This window comes from Trichomonas vaginalis, chromosome VI, assembly GCF_026262505.1.
Source record: "Trichomonas vaginalis G3 chromosome VI, whole genome shotgun sequence".
NCBI lineage: Eukaryota > Parabasalia > Trichomonadida > Trichomonadidae > Trichomonas > Trichomonas vaginalis.
The window spans coordinates 1,606,352-1,622,512 of record NC_067208.1 but is presented as its reverse complement, the minus strand read 5'-3'; the positions used below and the strand labels follow the sequence as shown (position 1 = coordinate 1,622,512).

The 16,161-nt window shown below is 33.8% G+C and overlaps 13 protein-coding genes and 1 pseudogene across 14 annotated transcripts, besides 1 other annotated feature; 4 read left to right on the top strand and 10 right to left on the bottom strand.

The window, feature by feature from the left end:
- Nucleotides 1-16,161: part of a mobile genetic element that runs on past both edges of the window.
- On the bottom strand, nt 723-1,602 carry TVAGG3_0786820 (organellar and viral DNA polymerase type B; the record flags this gene model as incomplete). Its single annotated transcript, XM_051246617.1, has 1 exon — nt 723-1,602. A coding segment is annotated over one exon (880 nt), but the record flags the coding sequence as incomplete, so codon positions are not given.
- On the bottom strand, nt 2,056-2,825 carry TVAGG3_0786810 (organellar and viral DNA polymerase type B; the record flags this gene model as incomplete). Its single annotated transcript, XM_051246616.1, has 1 exon — nt 2,056-2,825. A coding segment is annotated over one exon (770 nt), but the record flags the coding sequence as incomplete, so codon positions are not given.
- TVAGG3_0786800 (uncharacterized protein) lies at nt 3,310-3,783 on the top strand (the record flags this gene model as incomplete). Its single annotated transcript, XM_051246615.1, has 1 exon — nt 3,310-3,783. One exon carries the CDS (start codon nt 3,310-3,312, stop codon nt 3,781-3,783), a length of 474 nt encoding a protein of 157 aa, XP_051082090.1.
- On the bottom strand, nt 4,072-4,230 carry TVAGG3_0786790 (uncharacterized protein; the record flags this gene model as incomplete). The annotated part of the gene is made up of 1 exon (XM_001299506.2): nt 4,072-4,230. One exon carries the CDS (start codon nt 4,228-4,230, stop codon nt 4,072-4,074), a length of 159 nt encoding a protein of 52 aa, XP_001299507.2.
- On the bottom strand, nt 5,828-6,385 carry TVAGG3_0786780 (organellar and viral DNA polymerase type B; the record flags this gene model as incomplete). The annotated part of the gene is made up of 1 exon (XM_051246614.1): nt 5,828-6,385. One exon carries the CDS (start codon nt 6,383-6,385, stop codon nt 5,828-5,830), a length of 558 nt encoding a protein of 185 aa, XP_051082089.1.
- TVAGG3_0786770 (organellar and viral DNA polymerase type B) lies at nt 6,454-6,766 on the bottom strand (the record flags this gene model as incomplete). Its single annotated transcript, XM_051246613.1, has 1 exon — nt 6,454-6,766. A coding segment is annotated over one exon (313 nt), but the record flags the coding sequence as incomplete, so codon positions are not given.
- Nucleotides 7,362-8,091, bottom strand: TVAGG3_0786760 (integrase core domain containing protein family; the record flags this gene model as incomplete). The annotated part of the gene is made up of 1 exon (XM_051246612.1): nt 7,362-8,091. A coding segment is annotated over one exon (730 nt), but the record flags the coding sequence as incomplete, so codon positions are not given.
- Nucleotides 8,111-8,851, bottom strand: TVAGG3_0786750 (annotated as a pseudogene). The gene has a single exon. A coding segment is annotated over exon 1 (741 nt).
- TVAGG3_0786740 (organellar and viral DNA polymerase type B) lies at nt 9,800-10,871 on the bottom strand (the record flags this gene model as incomplete). Its single annotated transcript, XM_051246611.1, has 1 exon — nt 9,800-10,871. A coding segment is annotated over one exon (1,072 nt), but the record flags the coding sequence as incomplete, so codon positions are not given.
- Nucleotides 11,210-11,974, top strand: TVAGG3_0786730 (uncharacterized protein; the record flags this gene model as incomplete). The annotated part of the gene is made up of 1 exon (XM_051246610.1): nt 11,210-11,974. One exon carries the CDS (start codon nt 11,210-11,212, stop codon nt 11,972-11,974), a length of 765 nt encoding a protein of 254 aa, XP_051082085.1.
- On the bottom strand, nt 12,289-12,815 carry TVAGG3_0786720 (uncharacterized protein; the record flags this gene model as incomplete). Its single annotated transcript, XM_051246609.1, has 1 exon — nt 12,289-12,815. A coding segment is annotated over one exon (527 nt), but the record flags the coding sequence as incomplete, so codon positions are not given.
- On the top strand, nt 12,841-13,242 carry TVAGG3_0786710 (uncharacterized protein; the record flags this gene model as incomplete). Its single annotated transcript, XM_051246608.1, has 1 exon — nt 12,841-13,242. The coding sequence occupies one exon, from the start codon at nt 12,841-12,843 to the stop codon at nt 13,240-13,242; it is 402 nt and encodes a 133-aa protein (XP_051082083.1).
- TVAGG3_0786700 (protein of unknown function, DUF4106 family) lies at nt 13,239-14,093 on the bottom strand (the record flags this gene model as incomplete). The annotated part of the gene is made up of 1 exon (XM_051246607.1): nt 13,239-14,093. One exon carries the CDS (start codon nt 14,091-14,093, stop codon nt 13,239-13,241), a length of 855 nt encoding a protein of 284 aa, XP_051082082.1.
- TVAGG3_0786690 (uncharacterized protein) lies at nt 14,293-15,024 on the top strand (the record flags this gene model as incomplete). The annotated part of the gene is made up of 1 exon (XM_051246606.1): nt 14,293-15,024. A coding segment is annotated over one exon (732 nt), but the record flags the coding sequence as incomplete, so codon positions are not given.

Here is a 16,161-nt window from a genome sequence, read left to right as displayed (position 1 = left end):
AAAGAAGCCAGACATAAACTTTTCACCAATGGGTTCCTTTTGGTCGTCATCGAATAAATGTCTCATGAGATACTCTGTGCTTAACATTTCTTCCTTCAATACTTTTGGAATACCTTCTAAAGTATAAAGTCTTGCTATAGCTGAAGGATATAATGAAACAGTGTCGAAGTCAGCAATGAGTTTCTTTTTGCTCTTTTGTTTCATGTTATCTGACAACATACATCTTCCACCTTGAATGCATCTCGAAATAAATTCTCTTGGTTTATTTGAGAGGTCATAAAGATTTCCATTCGGGAAGTATACTCTGTTCTCAAACAATTTGTTAGCAATAGAACAAATACTAACGTAGTCATAAACGTTTAAATCAAACTCTTTCAATAAGTCATTGCGGAACTTTACAAAACCTTCTCTTAAAATTCTTACATCTTGTTTGCAGTAAAACGTGCTATATTTTTCTAAGTCGAAGTGGTTTTCATCTATTCTGCAACCTTTGATGGAATCTATGTTCTTCATAAATGTATCTGCATCATGGATAAACTTACATGCTTCAGAAATGACACCAGTTCTGTTGTCATTTGCTAACAAAACACTGCTGTAGTAGTTATATGGAAATACTTCTTTCGGTCCTGTTTGTAAGTTAAACATAGCAGGAAATAGTTTAAGCTTCTTATTTATAACACTGTAAGAGTCTTTTATAATAATTGCCCTTCCTTTATATAAACCAGTTATTTGCATTGTTCGTGAACCTTTAATGATGGGAGTTCCTTTCACTTCTGTCATGTGTCTTAAGATGAAGTTTATGTCATAACTGAGGTTATGGAAATATATTAAACTCTTGTCAGGAAGTCTTTCCAAAAATTCTGTTGCACAGTTTTGACCCCAAATACTTTCACTAACTGAACCATCTTCACTGTCATAACAGATGTTAAAAGCTTTATGAAAGCCATCCGTACTACACTCAAAGTCAGCAAAGAAAACGTGCTCAGGTATGAACTTACATTTAGCTTTATTTACTTCTTTTGACTCTGCTTTCTTCTTCAGTTGTACACAATACTTTGGAGCATATGTCAAATCTTTAAATGGTGCAAGGTTCTGTTTATATAAGTCAGTCGTATATGTGAAAAGTTCTCCATAAGAAATAGGTTCAAAATATTTGCACTCCCACAATGTTTTCATAACATCCCATAGCGGTGTAGTTCTATCCATGCGAACTACATATTTATCTTCTCTCTTTGTATATATTTTCATCTGTTTTTCAATGTTCATTCCACCACACTCCTTCAAGATTTCTATATAGTTTCGAATGAAATATGTTGTCATTGGAAGTCTTTCATTTAGCATGTAGTGGTCTTCAACAAGAAGTAAGTCAATAGTTCGAACAGTTTCACATTCTTTTGGTATGTATCTCTTTATTTCATTATGTCTTGAGTCATTGAAGTAACCAATGGTAACATTAAATGCTATACCTGTTGCGTCAGAAATTTCTTGTACTTTACTTTGAGGAAAGTCTCTAACACGAATGACTTCTCTCATGTGGTCAATAGTTTCTTCATTTACTCCAGCCTGAATGCAAGCATAAACGAAGCAGTTATCTTCTGTCATAAGTGTTGCAGTTCTTTTGTTCAGTTCATTGAAGATTTGGTAGCGTTCAAGATTTATAGGTAATGTGCAAAGATACTTCCAGAACTGACCGCTTCTCTTCTTATAAAACTTCTTTTCACCATTATCTTTCCAAAAGCTTTCTATAAGTGCTGGGTTTCCTGTTTGCTTAAGAGCTTCCAAAATGGCTTTCTGGTCATTTGTCAGTGTGCTTTCATCTCTATATGGTCTCTTTTTTGGTTTGCCTTTCTTTACATCTGACATCGTTAAGCCTTCATATTCTGTTAAATCATACATCTTTATTTCGTAAGATTCTTTATGTTTGTCAAGAAGAAGTCATAGTGCATTTCAACAATACCTGCAGCATTTGCTTCTATCTCTGATATAAAGTTCTCCTTCAAGAGCTGATGTAGTAATGTTCCAATATTATTGAGGTTTAACGTAGAACATTCATACTTTCCACCAAGTTTATAACATACCATCCATCTCTGTTGGGAGTTTATTTTAATTTTCTCTAAGAGTCTCATGAAAACCTTACCGAAATGTTTGTGTAAGTAGTCTCTGTTTGGTTCATCTAAAGCTTCGATGTTAAAGTCAATGAGTCTATTGCCTGACTTCACATTCCTCTTCCTATTTTCTTCATCTTTCTTTAACCATCTCTCACCTTCTTTTGGTTTGTCGTCAATGGAACGAATGACATTATTAGCTTTGCGAACTTGTTCTATAGCACTTTTAAACATCTCTCTTCTCTGTTGTTTCAGTGTGTCATCTCTCTTTCGTGTTTCACCAACGTTTGCATTTGTTATGTCAAACATTTCTCTTCTTACTTCATGTGGTACAGCTCTTCTTGTTTCACCAACGTTTGCATTTGTTATGTCAAACATCTCTTGACGAACGTCATGTGAAAGAGCTTTACGAGTATGACCAACGTTTGCATTTGTTATGTCAAACATTTCTCTTCTTACTTCATGAGGTATTGAACGTCTATGATATAAGTCAATAGCAACGTCATTTAAAGGAAATGCTCTTGCATGGACTTCGTCCTCGCCGCGTTGCGGCTTTATGAACTCATGAATTCTATCATAAGTTATTTCACCATTATAGTCATTGAGGATGTCAGCGAGTGCCTTTTTGTTTGTTGTGTAATGCTTTGCAACATCTATATTAGCTTCTGTAAGAAGTTGTTTTATTTCCGAGTGTTCTAACTTAGACAACTTCCGATACATCTTTAGTAGGAAATAAAAAAATATTTTTTGAAAAAATAAACTTAGAAAAATTATTTCTTTCTATATTTGCCATTCCGAACTTCGAAAAGATGTTTTATACCAGCATAGAATTTTTCTCTAGAGCTTGGTCTTATATTGTTTTCATGACAATATTTTCTATATTCTTCATATAAAGCCTTTTTTTCATACATTTCATAAGGACAATCTAACCAGAATAGTGCATATCCAGTTTCGTTATCTAGGTCTCTATATGTTTCTTCTGTTTGTAGAATTTCGCTTTCTTCTATTTGTAGAATTTCGCTTTCTCTATTTAGTTCTATGACTATATATTGTGGCTTAAAAAGATGTGGGCAAGAAGGGTCTGGCGCTATGTAAAAAGTTAATTTTTCTGTCATCTTTTCTATCGGATAAAAAATATTTTTTGAAAAAATTAGATTAGATTTTTTTAAGTTATTTTTCAAAATAATTTAATATTTTTATTTTAATGAAACACATGCAAGATTGCAAGTTCTTTTCATACAATGCTCTCGCTACTGTCATCAAGAATGAGTTCAATAATGCTTCAAACGTCAATGTTATCTTTAACAAGAAGTTTGTGAAAGAATCTAAGTTTGGTCAGTATGTCAGACCATTAGCTATTGTCATTGACCGCAAACGTTATACTTCACAAGAGTTAGCAGTAGTTTTGAAACAAAAGGGTTTCTTCGTGAATGTCAAAGATACTCATTATACTATTATAAAGAACTCCAACATTGACTTCTTCAGTATTGCTATGAATCTTTCCGAACAGAAAGAATATAAGAAGGGTGAAACAAATGTGAAATATTATTCTTCATCTCTGAAAACAATAACGAACAAAGATGTTATACAAAAGTTCTTACCAAAGGTTGAAGAAGCTTCTATTGACATTGACGAAGGAAGTGAAATGGTTGAAGAAATTGACCCTGACGTCATTTAAGCAAAAATATATTTTTGGTTAGTCTTCATATCGATATTTTACAACAATTCCCCAATGTATAAACTTTTCATACGCTTTTTCATAAGCTTTATATACCTTCAGAAATTTTGCATAATCTTTAGAAGCATTTAGATATTGTTTAAATGCTTTGTATGTCTTCAGAAATTTTGCATAATCTTTTACATGTTGTTCGTTCTCTTCTTCTGTCATGAGTTCCGAATATTCTAAATTCATGTTCTTTCATATGAGATAAAATTTTATAAAAAAATAAAATTAGCTTAGATTTTTTTATTCTTCCTCTTTGAAGTTATCGAAATATTCTGTTATTTTTTCCTTCAGTAATGTTAAGTCTTCTTTGAATGTAAGTATTGTGCAACCTTTGATGTCATAGTGTGTTTGAGGAAGAGTATTTTTGACAATTTCCTTTATTTGCTCATTCGGTGTCATTGAAATCGGTAAGTTTTCACGATAGAACCAGTTTCTGTCAGATTTGTAAATCTTAGCAAGGTCATAAAAGCTTTTGTTGTTTCTTCTGACTAAATGCAACATAACCATATCTTTATCTTCTTCTTTCTCCAACTCTTCAGTATATATCATATACTTATAACTCTTTTCCTTTCCTTTTGGTACTGAACGTGGTATTCTTTTCTGTATGCTTTTGTCTTTGGATTCAATGACTTCATCTTTTGCTTGAAGTTTCTTTTCCATCTCTCCACGTTCTTGTCTATGAATTTCGTCAAGAAGTCTGTAAACATGCCATGCATAACGAGGAGAAGCCCACATTGCAACTGCATTTACTAAAAGTCTATGAACATAATAACCTCTTAAATTTATTGGCAAATTTTTACGATTTTCATGTGTTTTTATGCAAGACCGAAAAAAGTCGGTCTAGAGAAATTTCACTCAAAAGTTCTTGTGTGCTTTGGTTTTTGAACCAGTCGTCTGCGTGTTTAGTGTCTGGAGCAAAACATGCTGTCAAAATACTTTGCATTTGGTACATATCGTCTTTGACCGAACGAATGAGACGGAGTTGTTTGTTAAACTGAACCCACTCGTATTCTTCATTTATGGCTTCATGAACGATAGCAGTTGTTGTGTTCTCTGTTGTTGACATATCTGTCCTTACATACAAAATAAAAAAATAAATAAAAATAAAACTAACTTTATTTTTCTGTGTTAAAGAAATGTTAAAAATTCAGGGTTACATATGTGAAAAGAAGTCACGAACAAATGAAGGTCATAAGATTCAGCACATAATTCTGAATTGAATGGTGTGTCATACATGTCAAGCCGTCAAGAATTGAAGGAGATACGAGGCTATAAAGATTTTGGATATTTTCTGACACACACCCTGAGGGAAAAGTGACAAAACACGACGATAGAAAAAAGTGACAAAATTGAGAGAAAGTTGTTTCCCGACCAAAATGCAATCATGTTGAAAAAGTGACATTTGTAAAGTTAGACGATAGGATTTCCTGAAAAAGTGCAAGACTTGTTCTGAATCAGGACAAGATTTGTCTTGAAAAAATACAAGACTTGTTCTGAAAAAATACAAGACTTGTTCTGAAAAAATACAAGACTTGTCTTGAATCAGGACAATTGTTCTCAAATTTGAGAACTTTACAAGAAAAACTGACTAAAAAGTGCAAGACTTGTTCTGAATCAGGACAAGATTTGTCTTGAAAAAATACAAGACTTGTTCTGAAAAAATACAAGACTTGTTCTGAAAAAATACAAGACTTGTCTTGAATCAGGACAAAACTTTACAAAATGTAAACTTTACATAACCGTTTCTATCGTACATGATATTTAGTTGACATTGTAAACTATCTTCATGTAAAGTATGGCGGTTTGAAACCGTCGGGAACCTTCACTTTTTTGACGAACTTTCCGCAGCAATTTTTAAAATTTGTGAAAACTCAACGGTTTGACACGTGCCATATGTCATTTTACTCAGAATTTTGTGCTGAATTCAGCAAAAATAATGTTTATGTTAGCATGTTAGATCTAACACGTTTTCTAACCTCTTTTCTAACATAACTATTTACAAGCGTTTTACATGGTATATGTTGCGATGGTTCATGACTTTAAACAGTTTTGTAGCTTCTATTTCTTCTTTTAGTACATCGAATGTTTTAACAATGCCGAAGGTTTCTTTATATTTCTTCTTGACGTCAGATAGAAGGAAATCGTCAGCAGTTGGATAATTTTTGTTCAGAAATGCTAACATGTCCATTTTATCTTCTGCTGGCTTTTCTACTTCTTTCTTTAAATCTGCATAGTCGTTTCTCATTCTTTCTATCTCTTTGACGGAGTAGTTATATTTCCTCATCGCTGCCTTACATTTTGAACATTGCGGGTTCATTTTTGCGTTATACATTGAAATTTGACCTGCTAAAACAACTAAGGCGTCAATTGCTCTCTTCATCTCAAACATAGCGGGTCTTAGTTGTTCGTTCCATACTTTGCCTCTTCTATCTTTATCTCTTATTTCCCAAACACATTCAGCAACTAATGAAACAAAGTTATCGTAGGTCTTAAATTCTTCAGATTTATATATGTCAGAAACATTCTTATAAACCATGTCGCAATCTTTGTCCATAACTTTATGGTTGCAATGAAAACCAAGGAATTCATAATTTACTTTACGTATGAACTTCTTTATTTCTACTGAGTCAGTTGTTTTGACTTCAATTTCGTCGAATTCAGGAATAGTTAGTTTTTGTTGTTGGATTTCAGGCAATTTGGGTAAATGGTCAATAATGTCCTGCATTTCATAAAGATACTGTTCATTTGTTTCATCTTTCGCACTACAGTCTAAATTACTTGTTAAAAGTTCTTGCTTTATCTTCTGGATTTTTGTTTCGAAAGTATATGAAGAAGGAATGAAGCTTTTCATCTCTACTAACATAGATGTTGGATTCATGACTAACGAGTTTGGTGCTGTAGTTTGAATTGTTGTTGTGCCGATTGTTGAAATCATATCTTTACATACAAGATAAAAATTTTTCTTAGAAAAAAATTAGCGTTATTTTTCTTTCATAAGGAAATGTCAAAAATTCATGATTTTCGAGAGTTTTAGACCATGTTAGAAAAGTGGTTAGAAAACGTGTTAGATCTAACATTCTAACATAAACATTATTTTTTGGTGTAAATAAATGGTACCATTAATGATATCATGACTGTTCTCATTCATGTCTGATTTACATCTAATGAAAAAGTTTAGAAGAATTTTCTTATTCTTTCTGGCATATTTTTGTCTTTCCAGTACTCCCGCTCTAATGGTCCCAGATGTGTTGGCTTTGACTCTCTCAAGTTCTTAGATGGTATAACATCTTCAACACCTCCTTCATATCTTACTTTATAAGTGTCATCGTTTATGTTGTAGCCAAGTATTTCAATAACCACTCCTCGCTTTGCTTCGTCAATGGTTTCAGCAAGTTTGCCATTACTACTTTCAACTAACTTATGTCGAGGGTAAAATGCTATGGAGTCGTCAGCAGCTTTTATAAGATATCCATTACCTTGTGTAGAGTCTACGATATAATAGTTTCTACTTAACCTTAAACGTTTCTTTGTCAACGGTTTGTCGTCAAGAACTACACGAACTTTTGTACCAGGAATGAGGGTAAATTGTGTTGAATTTCTGATATTTTGTGTTTGGCTTCGTTTCTTTTGTATATACTTTTCTTCTTGTTGTTGTGTCATTGAATTTGGTGTATGTCCTGTTGTAGAATGTGTTGAGGAATTATATACTTCGAGAAAATGTTTCATTGTTTCTTCGGTAAAGTCTCGCTCTTGATTTAAATCTCTGAGCGTTCTTATGAAGCGGTTTATGATGCCGAGTATGTTATGGTTATGGTCTTCAGTAGTGTAGTGAGTTATGTTATGCTTAATGAGAAATTCTGTGATTTCATTGCTGAGGTATGCACTGTCTTGGTCTGATGTTAAAGTACTTGGGTTATGTTCTGCTACAAACTTTTGTAAAACTCTTAACACTTCACGAGTTCCTTTATTTTTCATTGGATATGCATATGCTTTACGAGTGTTAACATTTATGAAGATGAGGAATGGTTTATGTCCTCCTTTTCTGCTTTGAATGAGAGTGTCAAATTGGTATGCGTCAGGAGTGTTGGAGTAAATTGGTAAAAAGTAGTCGTAAGGGTTTATTTTTGTTTGATGTACAACATTTTTGTCAAAGAACCTTTTCACTTCAGCTCTGTTAGTAAATCCCCAACTCTTTGCAGCTTCATTGAATTTCTTAAATGACCTCCATGGATGTTGTTCGAATACTTCTTTCAAGCTCATTTATGTAAAGTTAAAGATTTTAACCAACTCGTATCCAAGCGTGCATTGTTATATAAGGAGGCATATAATCTTTTCCATTACCTGCTGGGTCTGTAATACCAGCTACAACATGTGTATGATTTCCTGCAGTTCCACAGAAAATACCTGTGCTAATCTTTGGGGTCAGTTGTGATATCATATCTATGCATTCCCTGTCTATCCGAACCCGCTGCAAGATTTGTATAACCTCTTTTTGTTATTGAATGTGAATGGTTTCCTTCCACAGATGTTCTTCCACTGAACCTATGCATATGTGAAGGAAGGTTTTCAATACCTATTTTCTTTGAACCTCCCATCTTCATTGACTGAGTATTAGTGTAGAATGGAAAACTGTCAACTATTTCATACCATCTACCACCAAATAAAGTGTTTGGATTTATTGGATTCATAGACGTATAAACAGCTCCTATAGGATATATTAAATCATATATGCTCATAACTCTATAAACATATTCTAAAGAACTTATGTCATTAAATACCATTTGGAATGTATCTCCCGGATGAAATGTTGCATTTGTTCCACTTTTATAATGTAATGTTAGTTCAATAGAATTATCCAAGAAAAATTCAAAAGTATCTGGTTGAAGACCTCTAACAAATTCAAATGGAGTTGCTGGTTCACCATTTATAATTTCTGTTGTAAATGTCATTGTATCTGGTTTCGAAAATTTCTTTGTAGTTCTTCATCTACATAAGTTTTGTCTGCTTTCTTATCTAACATTGCGTAGTTCATATGCTTCAAAGTTTCTGGCATGACTTTCAATGTTCCTGCAACTCTTATCTAAACTGTTAAGAGTATCTTTTACGCTTGTACTTGGATTTTCTAATGGTGCACTTGAACCAAGGTCAAAGTTCAATATTATGTCGTCTGCTCTAACAGTAGTGAAGGATTTATGTGTATGGTTCTTGTCAGCTTTACTGTCTAATGTAGCTTGAAGTTCATTTATATCGGAGATGTTGTGTTTATGAGATTTCAAAACTTTGTTCGTTGCTTCGAGTTCAACTTTGTCAGCTTTACTTTTAATAGCATCTTCAAACGTTATTTTTGCCTTAACTCTTAACATAAATCTTGGTTCAACTAATACACCGTTAACATTGAAAGTAGAGGCATAAATTTCACCGGTATAACCAAATGCTTCTGGTGCTTTAGCTACATCATACTGTACAGTACAGCTTATGTCATAACCTTTAGCACGAATGTATTTATATCTTCTTTCATTAACATTTTTTGTCTTCGCTTCATCACTTCGTGTTAAATATCCATGGTAGTCCGTTATAATCTGTTCGTCTGAAGTTATATAATGAACATGGTTCTTGTCCGCTTTACTATTTAATGTAGCTTGAAGTTCATTTATATCGGAGATGTTGTGTTTATGAGATTTCAAAACTTTGTTCATTGCGTCAAGTTCATTTTTGTCCGCTTTACTATTTAATGTAGCTTGAAGTTCATTTATATCGGAGATATTGTGTTTATGTTCTTTATCTGCTTTTTCGGCTAATTTCTCTTCTATCTCATTTATTTCAAGTTCATGCCTACCACCACCTCCCGAAGAAGTATTTTTCTTCAGCTCTTGAAGAACGTCCACTTCGCCATCTTTGGTGTCAATAATGAGACTTTGAGTTAAAACCTTTCCTGTCTTAATGGATGTTTGTAAAACTTCTTCTTCACCATGTTCGGGGTCATGGTCGTCATCATATCTTGTGAAATCAGAGATGTTGTCATACATTAAGCATATCTGTCTCAAAAGTTCTGCTATTTGAAACTGGAACGAAAGATATACAGAACTTTCATCATCTCCTAAAGTCAAGTCTGCTTTCTTAAGTATTTCTTGAATGTATGCAATGAGAACAGAGTACCTTGGAAAATATTCGAACAATATTTCATTAGCTGTTGGTTTTGGTGGTTCTTTTGGAGTTTCTGTTGTTTCAGTTCCTTCTGTAGGTTCTGTTGGAGTTTCTGCATCTCTTGACTTCAATGCTCTTGCTCTCAAAGACCTAAATGTTAGAGCACCGGGTTTTACAAAGGACTTTATAAATGCTTTAATAGTTCCTGGTAAGTTATTGTTAGCATTAAGTAAGTTCCTTATGCTTCCATCATGTACGTCCATAGCACTATGTAAAAAATCTATACTTTTCTTGTAGTCAGCAATAGACTGACTGTGATTTTTTAAAGATTTGTCAATACCTTTAAGCCAATCTTCATGCATGTCTGATACTGAGCCAAGAATATCATTTGCTTCCTTTAGTGTATTTTGTGCTTGTCGTAAAGTATCCAATCCCGTACGTGCATTGTTTGCTATACGTCTTACAGTATCTATTTGACTCCTTGTTTCTTGCATCCAACCAGATAAAGTTTTAATAGTATCCGAACCATTTGAAATGAAGTTCAAAGCATTTTTAACGTCATTTAAAACTTCTTCACCAAGTACCGCCCATATCTTTCCGATTTGGTATTGAAGAACTCCATATGAAGCAGCTGTTAAACCAGTATTTATAAGGTCCCATATCCATGATTTAGCAGTTTTTCCATCCTTTCCATCCTTTCCATCCAAACCGTTTTCGCCTTGAGGTCCTTGTATTCCTTGTATTCCTTGTATTCCTTGTATTCCTTGTGGTCCTTGTGGTCCGGTGTCACCCTTCTCTCCTTTCAGTTCATCTTTATGTTCGTTATAATATTCTAATGTCATAAGGTGTACATCATTACTGCTACCAGCAACGCCAAGAATTTGTTTCTCATTCATGACTAAATTCTTTAGGCATTTAATGTTGTCGTCAAATCGAAAGCTCTTTAACAATTCAATGAGAACATTCAGTACTTTCACTAATGAGGCATCTACTGTAGAATTTATATATTGCACCGTTCCATCATTTATGATAGGAACCTTGCTTGTTGTAATGAATGGGTCATAAGTGTTAAAAGTATCGAAATCAATGACTTTTTTAGTTTTTCCATCGTCAATGACTAAATCATTGCCTTCAATGGTTAAAGTTGAGTTTTCGTTTACTAGTTCATGTGCTCTTCTTGCTTCATTTGTTTCATACGCATATGCAGCAATAGTCATATTTTAATGAGAATAAAATGTTGTTCTATTTGCAAAGTACAGACCCAAACGAATACGGGACAGTAAAGCTACAAACAAACTTAGGTCTTCAGAATGAAGCGCTTGCTTTCAGAGTTGTTGACTTCAATACTATCGCAACTTTTGTCATAACAGATGAAACAGATTTCATAGAGATTGAAATAGATGACAAAAGAAGTTTTATAACATTTCCTAACAGAGCAGAGTATAGAATAGATAAAATTGCTGGAGTCATAGGTACTCTCATAAATGAAGAAACTATTGACAACATAGATGTCGAACTCTCTTCTGAGGGAACATTGAAGTTCAGTAGCAAGAAAGAGTTCAAGATAACACGAATGAGTCATAGAGTACAACTTCTTTTGGGTGCATACCATATGACATTTCCTTTGAAAAGTGTTGACAAAACGATTGAGATGAAATCTGTTCCATACGTATGTTATGGTAATTGTTTATACATTGAGTCTAAAATAGCTAATGTCACAGGCATTTCAGGAGTTAATAGTAAAGGTTCAGTAGAGTATAAATCTTTCTGTTATGCAGTCAATTCAATGTTCATTCCAAACGTTCCTGTCATAGCAACTCATTTAGGTAAATGGGTTCGCATTAGTCCTCATAATTTGAAAGACATGCAATTCAGACTAGTTGACTTTCAGGGCGAGCCTGTAGAACTGAAGGCACCAGTGCGAATGACTGTTGAAGTTGACTTTTTAGAAAATATTAAATGCAACAGCTTACAAGAGAACTCAGAGCTAAAAATATAAAGTATGAATGTTATGTATTAGGTCATGAACTTTGGTTGTTGCTGTTTGATGAAACAAATGAGTTAGTTATGTCAGTCAAGAGAACAGAAAAAGGCGTCAAAGGCGCCGAGCGCAAAGCGCTATATTGTGTTAGTGAAAACTGCACCAAGTCAATAAGATTAGGTTTGCATTATGAAGATGAGTTCGATACTGTTGAAGAAGTTTTGGATAGATATTACAAATTGCTTTAATTTACTAAAACATATTTCAAGCAAAGTTTATATTCTGTTGAAAGTTTTGTATACTCGTTCGAATATTTATACTTAAACTCAACTCCTGTAGTTCCTGGTGTTTCAATGATGCGGATGTTACCTATTTTCATGAATAGTGGAGTTTGACCACAGCATTCGATTTCAGGGTCGAGATAGTCAATGACACATTGTTTCCCTGTTATTCGTGATATAACATTTTCAAGGTCCTCCTTTGTTAGAATTATTTGGTTCTTACTTATAAGATTTGTCAAAAGCTTCTTATCGTCTTTGAGTAAAATTGTTTGGTATAACTGAAGAAGGTAATGGTCTACGTTATCTGAAGGATTTGTTTGAACATTTGTGTAAGGGTTGTCGTTGGCTTCTCTTGAAAGAATTTGGTCCAGTGGTGGATACTCTAACTTAACATCTGATGTAGCGTTAGCGTTTGAAGCTGAGTTTAAATTCACGGATTTCAGCTCTGGTTCTTTTTCTTTCAAACACTCTGAACTATAGTTCTTTATGACAATATTGTTTGTCGTTCGTGAGTCAACATTTGATGTTGGTTCAATTGGAACATTAACGGCACCAGCTAAGATGGATTTGCTTCTCATTTCATATAGAATAAAAACCTTTTATATGTATGAAATGAACAATATACTCGACAAGGGTTTGAATGTAAAGCTAACGAATGAAAATATTGTTGAATTCACTGAGACAGGAGCTGTGTATAAAGATGTAGAACTACTGAACAAAAGAGCAAAGGGAAGAAGCAGGAATATGAACAAAGGGTGGAAGCCTATAAAAATTTATGTCAATGATGGCTCAGGAGGTTCAAACATAAAGTATGCAGAAAGTTATAGAGTTTATGCTCTCAAAGGTGAAAAGCCTTCATTTAAGAACAGCTATTCTAACGCATATCCTCAAAAGCTAACGGATGGGGAAGTGGATGATATGAATGACAGCAAAAATATTAACAGAAATGGCGACAGAGATGCATGGAATTTGTTTACCATCAGTCAATTGAAGGTTAAACTTTAAAACAATGTTGGTCGTTCCCATGGAATATTTTTGACTTTAATGGTATTAGTCATGATATGAATCTCAAGGTATGAACGAGGAGAGATGAGAGACTTATATGCTTCCCAAATTTCTTCAAAAGGTAATGTTATACCTGACTGTTTCCAAATGAGTTCAATATCATAACGTGAGAAACCTTGAAAGATAACGAAGTCAGTTATGAGACGTTTTATGTTTAAAGCTAAAAACCTCCATGTTTGCATAAGTATTGCTACAGTTAAGTGGTAATGTCTGACTTTAGTAATGATGTTAGCTAATGGTGAGTCAGGCTTTGAAACTAAACCTTTTCCGGCGAAGTCGTCGCAAACTAATAAAGTGTTTGATGGATATTTTTTGAAGGGGTATTTTGAAAGTTTTGACAGAATGTAGTTTGTAAGTCGTTTCATATCGTAAACTCCTGAGTATTGACGTAAGTGGTGTTTGTCAATAATTCTTTCCATCTCCTCAGAAGTCTTTTGCATTCCTGACTGTATAAATTCAACGATGGCATAATATTTCCTCTTACGTCGAATGTAACGTTGAAGAAATTCAATGAGTTCACTGTCTGGAACTTTAACGACAGAGGCTTGAACTTTTGACATAAATGTTTTCGCTGTTGAATCCATAGAGTCTGAAGTTGCTGATATAATGATTTGGTCATAGTAAGAGTCGTTTCCTAAACGCTCTGTTATGAGTATATGACGAATTAAATTAAATGTCTTACCTGAACCCATCTTTCCACAATAGAAATACACACCATTTGAACAGAATTCATAATCTTTGCTGAAAGGAAGAATAAGAGAAGAGTTAAGTTTGTCTGTAGTTTCATTCATGTCTTCATCTACGTCATGTATTAAATGCTTCATTTTATCTCCATTAAAAATGCAAGTCAGAAATATTCAGAACATAGCACCGAGTCTAACTGACAAGAGTATAAAGATATACTATGAACATGTTATGATGAAACCAACCAAAATTCAAGAAAGTCAGTATACTTATGAATATCCAAGGCACTGGGTAGAGTATGTAGGAGGTGAGAAAGCTATTGAAATCAGACAGGTTCGAAGTATTCCAGCAGGAAGAACAATATTATTGAAGAACTTTAATGTTTTGAGATATAATGATGAGACAAAGAAGCAAGATAGTTTTCCTGTTGCTGTGTATGTGAACTTAGATACAGGAGATGACATGAAAGTTTTTAATACAAAGCTTCAAACTGTAGTGAGAGAACAACTGACTGCGGAAGGGCATCCATTACCTTCAGAAGTTACCATAGCATATAATTTTGAAACAAACTCAATAGATTTTAAAGTCGTCTCTGCAAAGAAGTCAGGTTTTACATTTAATGAAGCAGATGTATATTCGAATGAAAACTTCAAAGCTATTGCATGGTTAGATAATGACGATTGTTTTAAGAAAATATTTAAATACAGTGACTCAACGATGTCAATAGATGACCTTCGTGGAATGTTACAATCGACGTTTACAGTAGAAGGTTCAGCAGGATTGCTTACAAGATTGTCAATTGGTGGTATTTGGTCTCGTGAGAACATTGTTATAAAATCCAGTATAAGTGAATTTGCTGAAGAATCTATATTATGTCTTTCAAACTACATGTATTCGCCACCGAAGCATTATAGTATAACAAACTTTGTCAGTAAGTTTAACATAAGACTTGTCGAACCTTCTTCAATGAAAGATGTTGTGCTACCTAAAGATGGAAAGGATGGACTCATTATTGAGATGATTTTAATAGCATATTAAATGAGCTTGTTCTTGAAGGTCATTCATGATGAAATAACTGTTGTAGAAGATGTTAGCAATTGTTCAGACATTTTGAAGCGTATAGATGAGATAAGAAAGAAGTTTATGAATGAGAATGTTTATGTTTCATTGACTTTCTCCAGTAACGAGAACTTTTATGAGATAATATTGAAGAGAGATGATTTTAATATGGTGTAAATGGTAGCTTGGACAGCTTTAGGCGCAATGGGAACAAAAGCATTAGCATTTGGAGCAAAAGCACTTGGGGCTTATGACGCAGTAAATAAAATGAGTGGAGGAAGGGTTTCGAAGACATTAGATGCAAATAAAGGGAAGATTGGAGGCTGGGTTGCAAAGAAGTTAAGATTAAATAAAATAGGGCTCATAAATAAAGCATCCAATTTGGTTGCGACTGAGTCAGAAAATGCTTTAGGAAAGGACGATGAGTTTGCAAAACACGCAAAAGACTTTAATGACCAGATGAAAGGTGAAACAATGCATTTAAATAGATTCGATGGAACTAAAGAAAATGTTTCTTCTCCACCAGTAGTTCTTCCGTATGGTCCCTATGGAATGTATGGAAATCCTTACGAAAGACCATTTGACCCATTGACTGGTGGAAGTAACTGGTATCATTACGGACGAAGAAGAAAGACAGTCAAGTTGGAGACAGACGTGAAGAAAGCAACTAAAAAGAAACCAAGGAAGAGAGTTATAAAGCAATGAATTCAACAGGTTAGAAATGAGGTTAGAAAACGTGTTAGATCTAACATTCTAACATAAACATTATTTTTGTGCTATGTTTTCATACGTGTGAGGGTGGTGATATCATTAATTTTAAGTTTATTTTTTATTTTTACTGAAAATTTTTATTTGGATGTAAATGACAGAACAAAAATATAACATTTCTACTCAGCAGGAATGAGACCCTTACTGACTATGTATTCGTTTAATGCTTGATGAAAACAATGGTACATATTATCGTATGGGTATACACAACGTCTGTTTCCATCGTCGTCGTATATGTAGAGCTCAAATCCAGTCCAACCTTCTTTTGTACAATATGTAGCTTTATTTAAGTATGCATTTATGTAGATAAGGCAATTTTCTTCATCGCTCCAGAAATAATTTTTGTTC